The sequence below is a fragment of the Dendrobates tinctorius genome, unplaced genomic scaffold, assembly GCF_039654945.1.
Source record: "Dendrobates tinctorius isolate UK_male_01 unplaced genomic scaffold, ASM3965494v1 ptg000051l, whole genome shotgun sequence".
NCBI classification, from domain to species: Eukaryota; Metazoa; Chordata; class Amphibia; order Anura; family Dendrobatidae; genus Dendrobates; species Dendrobates tinctorius.
The window spans coordinates 7,332,154-7,343,726 of NW_027361719.1; the positions used below are offsets into that span (position 1 = coordinate 7,332,154).

The 11,573-nt window shown below is 42.6% G+C and overlaps 1 protein-coding gene across 1 annotated transcript in view; it reads left to right on the forward strand.

Annotated features, from left to right (window-relative positions):
* Window positions 1–8,587, forward strand: part of BIN2 (bridging integrator 2) — a 54,422-nt gene extending 45,835 nt beyond the window's left edge. Inside the window, exons 9-11 of the mRNA XM_073576730.1 lie at window positions 2,163–2,245; window positions 5,960–7,212; window positions 8,281–8,587. Coding sequence (XP_073432831.1) covers window positions 2,163–2,245; window positions 5,960–7,212; window positions 8,281–8,312 — 1,368 coding nt within the window. The 3' untranslated portion in view covers window positions 8,313–8,587. The remainder of the gene's footprint in view (window positions 1–2,162; window positions 2,246–5,959; window positions 7,213–8,280) is intronic.
* The last annotated feature ends 2,986 nt before the right edge of the window (window positions 8,588–11,573 follow it).

Consider the following 11,573-nt stretch of genomic DNA (forward strand, 5'->3'; position numbering starts at 1 on the left):
TTACCTAGTTGGTGGGGCACTGCAGCTTAGGAGAAGGTGCAGGGCCTCTGTGGCGACTGAGCCTCAGGGGCACCACATGTACTTAGCAGATGTGCACTTCTCGACAAGACAAGATGCAAAAACATATATCTGTTGCATTTCTGAAGAACAGGGTGAAATTGAGTTGGTAGCCAAGTGTCTCCTAATCTCCCTCACTGTGCTCCCTGCAGAAAATGTCTCCCATACAGTCCCTCTTATGGTTTATGGCCGTCATACTATAATCTCCTATAAAATATTGCCCCCACATTATATCTTATTATGAACTATACCTGCCACACTGCCCTTATGAACTATAACCACCACATTGTCTGATCTTCTTAGCTATAACAGCAACACTGTATGCCCTTATTATCTGTAACCGCCACATAGTTTCTATCTTAAGTGCCCCCCACAATGTGCCCTCACACTCTCCCCCAAGGCTGCCCCTCTCTATGCTGTACCCTACACTGTCCTCTCATTCTATGTGCCCTCCTCATACTTTTCCCCCATAGTGTCCTCTTGTAGGATAGGCGAGGGGAGCGAGGGAAGTGCTGATCCAACAGGAATGGGGGGTGACCCACTTCTTGCCGCCGACAGACACGAGACAGAGACAGGAGTTATATTCAACAGGTCTGTTTTTATTGGCCGCCTCTCTGACGACCACAGCACTTCATCACAGGAAATTCACTGTTTTCTTGCTCACAGACCCGGGTACCTTCACTTCTTAGTTTCACCGTCGTGGCGTCCTTTGAGGCTCTTCCCACCATGGCTGCCCTAGGCACTTCCACCACAGCATTTCACCCTTCAAAGTACACCGTCCACTTGGTACCCCAGACCATCTCTGTCTGCGGCTACTGTCCTTTTGGGTCACCCCCCATGACCGTCTCCACTTTCAGTCACTCTCTGAAGGCTTTTACCGTCTTTCTCTCTACGGCAAATCTTCCTCTCTAGTGAGCTCCCCTGGCTGACTGGACTTTCCAGAACCTTCCCTCAGCCTTTATACTCCCAGTCCTGGTAGCTCCGCCTACTATCATCTGACAGTTACCTTTGACCAATGACAGTTACCTCGACCCATGGCAGTTACACAGTCACTTTCTCCTACACTCCCCACTGCCCTCTAATGGTCAAACTACCACATGACACCCCTTTCTCTGTATATCAGCCTATACTGCGCTATCCCTCTGCCTTTCTCCACAGGCAGACCTGTCCGTCAGTTCAACCTCCCCACACTCTCACAGTAGTTCCCTCTTCCTTGCTAAAACTTTCTAGCTTCTTCAACACCATGAAGCACTTACCTTCCCCATGTTTTCTTCACTTCCTTTATACTTTGCAGCAGTAATGTCAGCAGCGTGATCAAATTGCCTCATCCCGCTGCTGCACATCGCTTTCACCCAGGAAGTTCTGGCATTGAAAGTTTCAAATGTATTTGTGCCAGAAAGATGTGAGTACAATTGACAGCAAGGGATCGGCATTATACTGGTTCTTTGAGCCACTTGTCAGTTTAACAATTGGTTGAGAGAACAGGTGAATACCGCTTCTGAGGGGCAGCAAAATGCTGCACTATTGGAGATACATCAGACCACTGCTTAAGGCGAGAACTCATCATGACTCATGGCAGAAGTGTACATAACTGTGCCCCACTGCTAACTGCCCCCTGGGAACATGCCCACCCCAGTTATGTCCTAGAGTTATGCCATAGGAGTATAGACGCCGTTGGGACCAGCAGCTATTTTGAGAGCAGGACCCTGACTTATGCTACTGTCAATGAAGATGTGGTTAGAACTCCCATTCATTGATATTCAAATTAAGACCACCTTTCCACTGAAAGAAGTGTGAGACAGGACCCCGATCTTGAGATAGATGTGGGTGCCATTGGTGGGAGCTACATGTACTATACATTTAGGACATACTAGGTGGATATGCCATAACTATATGAGGCATGTATACTCCTTTATTAGATGTGGTACATGCCATTATGTATAAAACCTCTCGCACAGAAAAAGTGGATCAAGCTGTCCACAGCACTCAGCCAGCAATGCCCCACTTTTGAGTGAACTACAATTTTACCTAATACCTTGTTTTGTCTGCCAATAGCAATCATGTCACAGCAATTAATTTCAGAATCTCTCTCAACCTCCCTGCAGCTGAACCATGACCTATATGACGTTATGAGTAAGCTAGAGAAACAACATTCCAGCAAAGTCTTTGTTGTTAAAGGAGTCAAAAGGTACGTTTAGTTTACATAATATAACACATAAAATTATGACTCTTGAAGTTAAAGTTAGTGTGAATGAACACTAAGGATGAACATTGCCTTAAAGTGACTCACCAGGTTTCCTCTCGCTAAGGCTTGCTAAGCTTCGTACACACGCAGTAATTCCCTGGTGTTCACATATTATGACTAGTGGCTTAGTAATAAGTCCTTTTAAATCATTCTGCATTAACATTAATGACCTCCATATACTCTACTTCCTGTTGAGCCTGTACAATATGTATGCACAGCAGCCAATCAGACAAGGTAAGGTAAGGAGGCTGGAGCAGCTGGAACCAACAGGAAACAGGAGCTGAATCTCTGACTATTTTAGACTCTGTAAGTGCTGTAGCTAAACGGTAGTCACAGGTCACAGCTTTGACCTAATAGAGCAGAATTAAAAAAAAAAAAAAAAAAAGCAGCAAGTACTGGAGAAAAGAAAAAAGCAGACAAGCATCACTTACAGGCTCACATGCAGATAACTGTTTTACTCATTTAAAAAATTGATATACGGTACCTGTAGCAATAGTGCTAGTCTGCGATAAATGTGATTTTAAACATATGCAGCAGTTTGGATGTTCAACTGCAGGGAGAAAATAAAGTTCTATCCCCCCTGCAGATGCTTGGTTCTAATCAAGTGGGCAGCACATATCTCTACACAGTAACAGCACAGTTATCATACCCTCTACCCCTGCAAGCTGTCAGTCGAGGATCAGTGGACGTGATTACAGTTCTCTCACTGCGTAGACAGCATTGACTGCTCACAGTAACATTTCATTATTTCACCGGACTTAACAGAATTTTACATAAAGTCTGTGACCATGGAAACAAATTGACTTGCAATGGAGCTGATATCCTAAACAGTGGAATATTTTTCATAAACATTATTTATAAGGAGATATATTTTTTATGTTTTGGTGCAATAGAAAAAGATAAAAAAATATTTTGTTCATCTATATATATATATATATATATATATATATATATATCATCGTCTTATCATGTCTGTCTGTAACCGAAATCCCGCGGCGCAGATCGGTTGGGCGCAGCTCTCAATCTGGCGCAGCGCATCTGTAAAAAATAGAATTAAAATTAAAAAAGGTTATACTCACCTTCCGACGGCGTCCGATCTCCTTTCCACGAGCTTGGCATCGCGGTCCCAGTGATGCCTTGCGCCTTACACCGGAGATGACATCACTCTTGCGAGAGCGCAACGTCATCAGCGGTGTTTCACGCAAAGCATCACTGGGACCTCGAGGCCGGGCGCGTGGAGTGGAGATCGCGGGCCGTTGGACGGTGAGTATATAACTATTTTTTATTTTAACAGAGACCACGCATACCAGGAAAGGGGGGTGAAGGGGACCATACATACTAGCAAAGGGGGGTGAGGGGGACCATACATACCAGCAAAGGGGGGTGAGGGTGACCATGCATACCAGGATATGGGGGTGAGGGTGACCATGCATACCAGGATAGGGGGGTGAGAGGACCATGCATACCAGGAAAGGGGGGTGAGGGGACCATGCATACCAGGAAAGGGGGGGTGATGGGACCATGCATTCCAGGAAAGGGGGGAGGGGGACTATGCATACCAGGAAAGGGGGGTAACGGGACCATGCATACCAGGAGAGGGGGGGAGGGGGACCATGCATACCAGGAAAGGGGGGGAGGGGAACCATGCATACCAGAAAGGGGGGTCACGGGACCATGCATACCAGCAACGGAGGGGGAGGGGGACCATGCATACCAGCAAAGGGGGTGAGGGGGACCATGCATACCAGGAAAGGGGGGTGAGGGGGACCATGCATACCAGGAAAGGGGGGTGAGGGGACCATGCATACCAGGAAAGGGGGGTGAGGGGACCATGCATACCAGGAAAGGGGGGGTGATGGGACCATGCATTCCAGGAAAGGGGGGAGGGGGACTATGCATACCAGGAAAGGGGGGTAACGGGACCATGCATACCAGGAGAGGGGGGGAGGGGGACCATGCATACCAGGAAAGGGGGGGAGGGGAACCATGCATACCAGAAAGGGGGGTGACGGGACCATGCATACCAGCAACGGAGGGGGACCATGCATACCAGCAAAGGGGGTGAGGGGGACCATGCATACCAGGAAAGGGGGGTGAGGGGGACCATGCATACCAGGAAAGGGGGGTGAGGGGGACCATGCATACCAGGAAAGGGGGGGTGACGGGACTATGCATACCAGGAAAGGGGGGTGAGGGGGACCATGAATAGCAAGAAAGGGGGGTGAGGGAACCATGCTTACCAGGAAACAGGGGTGAGAGGACCATGCATACCAGGATTGGGGGGTGAGAGGAACATGCATTCCAGGATTGGAGGGTGAGGGGACCATGCTTACCAGGATTGGGGGGTGAGGGGTACCATGCATATCAGGATTAGGGGGTGAGCGGATCATGCATATCAGGATTGGGGGTGAGGGGACCATGCATATCAGGATTGGGGCGTAAGGGAACCATGCATACCAGGAAAGTGGGGTGACGGGACCATGCATACCAGGAAATGGGGGTGAGGGGGACAATGCATACCAGGAAAGGGGGGTGAGGGGACCATGCTTACCAGGAAAGAGGGGTGAGAGGACCATACATACCAGGATTGGAGGGTGAGAGGACCATGCATTCCAGGATTGGAGGGTGAGGGGACCATGTTTACCAGGATTGGGGGGTGAGGGGACCATGCATATCAGGATTGGGGGGTGAGGGGACCATGCATATCAGGAATGGGGGGTGAGGGGACCATGCATACCAGGATGGGGGGGAGGGGTACCATGCATATCAGGGTTTGGGGGGTGAGAGGATCATGCATATCAGGATTGGGTGGTGCATTATTGCATTATTATTAAAACTTCATAAATAAACTGCATACATATTCTAGAATACCCGATGCGTTAGAATCGGGCCTCCATCTAGTTAAAGATATAAAACTGTACATTAAATGTGAATTGATGACATTTCCGTACAACAGTTTTAATTATTAATATTGTTATATGTAGCAGCGGGATAATGTAAAAGCATGGGGCTTATATTCACTTAAGTGAATGTAATCTGAGCTGCAGCTCTCAGGAACACCTACTACACAGTATATGGAGCTGTTGTCTTCCAGTTCTCTATACTGTAAAACTATCAGATATCACCTGATTGATGTGGGTGCCGGCCCATTACCAATCTCATATTGATCACTTAGGTTATCTTCTTACGGCCAGATGTGCACATGACCTCTGCAGCCAATCACTAGACTTGTTGTTGGGCAACTATTTTAAAGCTCTGATTTTGCCGTGAATAAAACAGTCAAGTTGCCGACAAGTCGCAAGGCACGGACAACTTATATTAAAGTTTATGAGAAGTGTGTCATGTGCGACTTCCGACCAGCTACAGAAAATCCAGGACATTTGGGAACGTATGCAACATTATGTTGCAGGTCACAATACGACACCATAGGAAATTATTACATCCAATGTTGCAATGTGTCATTGCGATTTGAGTGTCGCGCAACATGTTGCCATGTAGCCCTAGCTCTATTTTATTATTTCAGAGCCATTTTCATGTTTTCTTTTTTTCAGTTCTAGAATAATTCAGGGTTCCTTCAAACATTTAGAAAGTGTTTGTTTTTCTGCTTTTATTCTATGTGGCATCCCCATAATTGCTGTACCCATTTCTAATTTTCAGTAAAAGAAATTCTCTGCTGATCTCATCACCAATAAGTTCTTCCAGTTCCTTTTTCATGGCTTCAATAGACCCAGGGACAAGCATTCCAGTTAGTGAAAAAGGTTCCTTAGATGGAAGATCTGAGACCAATCCTATATCTTCAACCCAAGACTCCAACACAGAAGAAAGCACTTCTTCAACCGAGGAAATGACTCATGAGGAATCTCAAATTATTCCAAATGTTGAACAATTAGAAGAATCAACAAGTCAGAACACAGAGGAATTTGTACAGAATGATACATTTGAACCTAAAGAGACTGCAGACACGGAGACTGCTAAAATGGGAAATGACTCAAGTTGTAATCAAAAGGAAATGGCTCAGAAACATCAAATGGTATTAGATGAAAGGATATCAGAAAATGTAACATCTGAAAATATTAGTAACCTTACACACAATGGAACTAAAGACAAGATAACCCTTGATATTCTAGGCCACTCTACTGAAATAATTAAAGAAAAGGAGCATAAAAGGGACAATAAGCAATTGGTCACTGAGGGCATGGAACATGGGGATCAGAAAGGTATAGACCACACACAAGAAAATGTTATTGATTGTTGCAAGAGAGGCTCAGTGGAATCAGAGACTAGACAGGAAAATGATAATGCCAAAGAAGGTATCAAAGAGGTTGATGAAGACAAAATATTGAGTGATCAACACCAGTTTGAAATTGAGGTCCTAAGTAAAGAAGTGTCTGCAAAATGTGAAAATATATCTGATGACAATGATTCTGAAAAACAAAAAAAACAACATTCTTCAGCCCCAACTCACAACCAACCATGTCCAACTGATAAAGTTGATAAAGTGAAAAAACCAAGTGATGAAACTTCTTCTGATGTTCCAAATCCATGTCAACCATGTCCAGCTGATGAACTGAAGAAGACAAGTGATGAAACTTCTTCTGATGTTCCGAATCCCTGCCAATCCTGTCCAGCTGATGAAGTGAAGAAGCTAAGCCATGAACCTTCTTTCAAGCCAAATCTGTGCCAAACGTGCCCAGCTGATGAAGACAAGAAGCAAAGTGATGAACCTTATTCTGCTGTACCAAATCCCATCCAACCATGTCCAACTGATGAGGGTGAGGTGAACAAGCCAAGTGATGAGCCTTCTTCATCTGTGACAGATCCCTGCTCTCCATGCCCAATCGATAACGTGAAGCTAAATCTAACTAATAATACATCTGACAAAGTAACTGGAAAGCTCCAAAGTGAATCAGGTATGCTGCATTGTTTAATTACAGGGCGATATTATACAGCCCACCTACCCTCGCCCCACCAAGTATTTTTCATTTACTCAGTTTTAAAGGTTGAGAAGTCAAATTTGAGCAGAATTGTACAGCTGTGAATGCTGTAAAACAAATCCCCAAAAGACTACAAAATTGTTGTATTTTACATCCCCCAATAATATTAAATGGGATGTCCACTACTTGGACAACCCCTTCTCATTCCCCATGTTTGGCTCTGTTAGCAAAGCTTATACTCCCGTGCTGGCATAGTTACATTGGTGTTGGCACTTGCATTCTCAAGGCTCACATGAGGATGTTTTGACACGTGAGCCCTGCGCCCAATCTACGCTGGCATGACTGTGCCCGCCTTCAGATGTATAAGTAATCAAGAGAATCACTTTCTGTCCATTACTGATAAGTCAAAAGGCAGAGACAGTCACACCAGAGCTTATTGGGCGCAGGGCTCATGTGTCAAAAGCTCATGTGAGCCCCGGGAATGCAAGTGCTGACACTGTTGGAACTGTGCCAGCACGGAAGTTGAGTATAAGCTTTTTTTAATTTAACGGTGCCAAACACGGAGCATAAAATAATTTAATAATAAAAATGTAATAAACGTTATTAAATCAGTATTCCACATGCAAAATCTCAAAAACAATGCACAACTGCTTAGCAAGTTACTATAGAGTAACCACCAAATCCCGATGGGAAGCCAATATGATGACAACATTTTAAAAAGGTAAATAGTGGCATTCATTCATCCATGTAAATTCACAAATGTGTTAACAAGTCTTTACGCAACTTTTCAGCGATCCCAAAACACCAATATTCTGGAATATGAACTAAAATATATAAACATTAAAAAATGTAAAATACCGTAGTAGAAGGCAAGCAAGAAATTCTGTTAATTGTTTTATTTTTTTAGTTTATAGCCCAAAATATTGCTGTGATCACATAGCAATAATAGAGAAATGAATGTGTATTAACCCAATGTGTTGATGCAGAATCAGTGTAAAGCATCGTATATTCTCATTTCTTTATTATTTTTTTTATCTTATGCAGGTGGTGAAGACCAGTTGATAACTCAACTGTAAATTCAGATGCCAAAAGGAGGGCAGTTACCAATGTTGGAGCCATTTACTCCAAAAATTGCTCCCATCTCCTTCATTACACAGCGTACGATCTCATCTTTCCGTCTGCCTGTTGGTATTGCTTTTGCTTATTGCTTAGTTATTTGGATTCATTAAATTCGTAATATACGTTAAATATTGTCTATTGTTTTCTTGTATTAATACTTACAATTTTGATGTGATATGACCATGCAGCACTTTGTATGATGAACGTACTGTTAATAAATTGTTACAAACAAGTTTGAGTGTAAATTTTTCAGAAAAATAACAACATACAGTATATCTGACTGTTACCATATTACTAGAAATTTCTACAATAAATGACGGTGGACCTTGGGCTATACTCACACGCATTAGATTTCTTATCAGGTTTCCAAAAAAACAGCAATTTTGCTATTATTTTCATAAAACCTGAAACTTAGTAGAACCTGTCAGTTTTCATTAGTTTCCATCCTTTCCATCATAGCTTCTTCAGCCAAAGCTTTATAATGTCAGTTTAGGGGTATAGTGCTATGAGCCAAGAAAAACGACAATGGGAGGCCTATATTTATTCAGGCCTCATGCAGATGTCAGTGATTCTTTGTGTTTGCAAAAAAAGGATCAATTTTGAACAAATTTTTATCATTGCTTGGTCAGAGTGTCAGATTTTACCATGAGTGTTTCAACAAAACACTGACAGAGGTTTCCCAAACTTCTATCAGTCAGTAACAAATGGGCAGAACACAGATAGTATCAGTGTACTGTCTGAGTTTTTTTACAGACCCATAAACTTGAAAGGGTGAGTTTGATCTGTGACTAGCATAAAAAATGCTAAAATAGTTTTTTGGGGGCAGGCGACTCAGTCCACAAACAAAAAAAATCACAGAGGTGTGAACAGCCAAATAAACTATCATGGGTTCTAGCCATGAAAATTACAGAGAGAACTTGTACCTGAAAAACGAACGTCTGAATGAAGCCTGAAAGCCAAATTTTTCATTTTGAAAGTTCATCACCTACAGTAGCAGACAATGCACTCTGCACTTGAATACTTCTGATCAGTTGCCTGGAGTTTGGTACGTATGAGTCTGGTGCTTTAGGTGTAAATTTCTGTACAAATTCTTAGTTAATGAACTTGTTTTGTGAACTACAGCACATACAACAAAGGAAGCAAATGACAGGAAAGCAGGTGGTGCCATTATTTTCAGCCTTTTCACCGTAAATCCACTTTCACGATCTATTACAAGGTGCGGACATAAAGCTTTTAAATGCAAAGGGGCGGCACAAATAATTCACAGTCCATCAAATCCGGAAAAAATGTTGGCATGTAGAATAGAGGACTGGTTGGTTGCGGTATATGTTTCCTTTCTCCTGGTACTGCTATCCCTTCAGTGCCCTCTATAACGTACAATATATCACAAAAATAATGTAGACTTCCCAATGTGCCAGGCGCATTTACACTTTCACCTTCATTCTAAAACGTATTTGTATGTGGCGCCTTTTTTGTTCGGTATAGAGCTGTTACAGACCAGAGTTGGCTATATGGCACAGCCTAGAGTGATAGGATATCTCATCTGTAGTTTTCCATAGGACTGCAGGTAAAACTATAGGCTTGAAACCGCTTCACTTTAACCCTTTACCGACATACGACATACGATGTGGGCACAGGGACTGAGCTTGTATCTTTGCTGGCAAATGATGACTGTATTACTCAGCAATCATCTGCTTCTAAAGGCCCCGTCACACATAGCGACTCACCAGCGATCCCGACAACGATATGAACTTGTCACTACATGATCGCTGGTGAGCTGCCAAACAGGCAGATCTCAGCAGCGATCAGGACAGCGACACGCGGGTAACAAGCGACGCACGTTGCTTAGTTACCCGCAGTGTACGTTAGATACCAGCGCGCTGGTGCAGGGAGCTGGTAATCAAGGTAAACATCGAGTTTCTAAGCGCTGCACTTTTTTTTATATGTGGTTTTAAAAGTGATTAATAAAATATTGTTTTTTATATTCTAATTGTTGGGATCTCTTTATCCTACATGCACTTCATATGGGATTGGATGTTATATAAGTGCCCCAGGTTTAATTGGACATATGTTGATTTGACTATATAGTCATATGTTTTGAACTGGTTACATTTATACTGTCGGTTGAATTCTGTGTCAGTCTATACTGCTAGTAATGGAATTATAGTCCTTCTTTCTTATATGTATAATTTAATTAGCAATATGAAGTTCCATGTCAAATGACTGTTATGGTACATTGGCAAATATTATGCTATGGAGTGGGAGGTCACTAGGCTTGAATTCTGTTTGGTCTCTTAGTCATATAACAGTAAATATAATAACTCTATAGGATAGATTGGTGTCCTCCCTACTAGGCACTTTGTTATATTTTATATTTTACATTGTTTTAAGTGGCTCTAATAAAGATTTATTAATTTTTATTCATGTGGTTCTCTTTACTTGGTTAAAGTAATGTTAGTCCAAATTAGTATGTACAGTATAATACGTTATTTGTGAGCAACATAATGTGGCAATGTGTCACTTGAGTTGTTTTTATACAATCACAGTTTTATCAGCAGGAGATTATCACTAGGAAACCTGCTAAGAGGCAGTCCAAACACTGATTGGCAGCTTTCTACCTATACACAGTGTAAACAGTCAGCTTCCAATCAGTGTTGTGGGCGGGGTTATACAGAGCTCAGCATTCAGAGAACTGGTAGATCTGCAGCAGCTAAAACAGTATTTATTCAAAACCGCAGCGCCCAGGAAAGTAAGTGATAAGTTGCTGGAATCAGATTCTCTGCCTCTGCATTATGCCATTCTCATATGGGGTAGCAAATACCTGGTGACAGATTCCTTTGAAAACTTGAAAAATATTTCCAGTGCTTCCACATTGGTTGGGAACGCTGGTTATTTTCTACAACATAAATTCTGCAGCTCAAAAGCTCACACCAAGTGCAATACGCTGAAGATTTTCCATTATATCTAATCCACGTGGATGATTCTACTGGATGTGCATCAATATTATGGTTGTGGTCATTTTGGTGTTGAAAAATTGGCATTCAAAAATTGAAAATGGTAAAAGGCAATTCATTTTGTTTAAAAGTATTTGCTGTGTAAAATATAGGTTAGGAAAGGGCAGAATCAAAATAATATCAAAGAGAGCCAATCCATTAAATGCCATGATCATTACAAAACATTCACACAGTATTTTTTGCAAGGATTCTTCTAACCCTTTC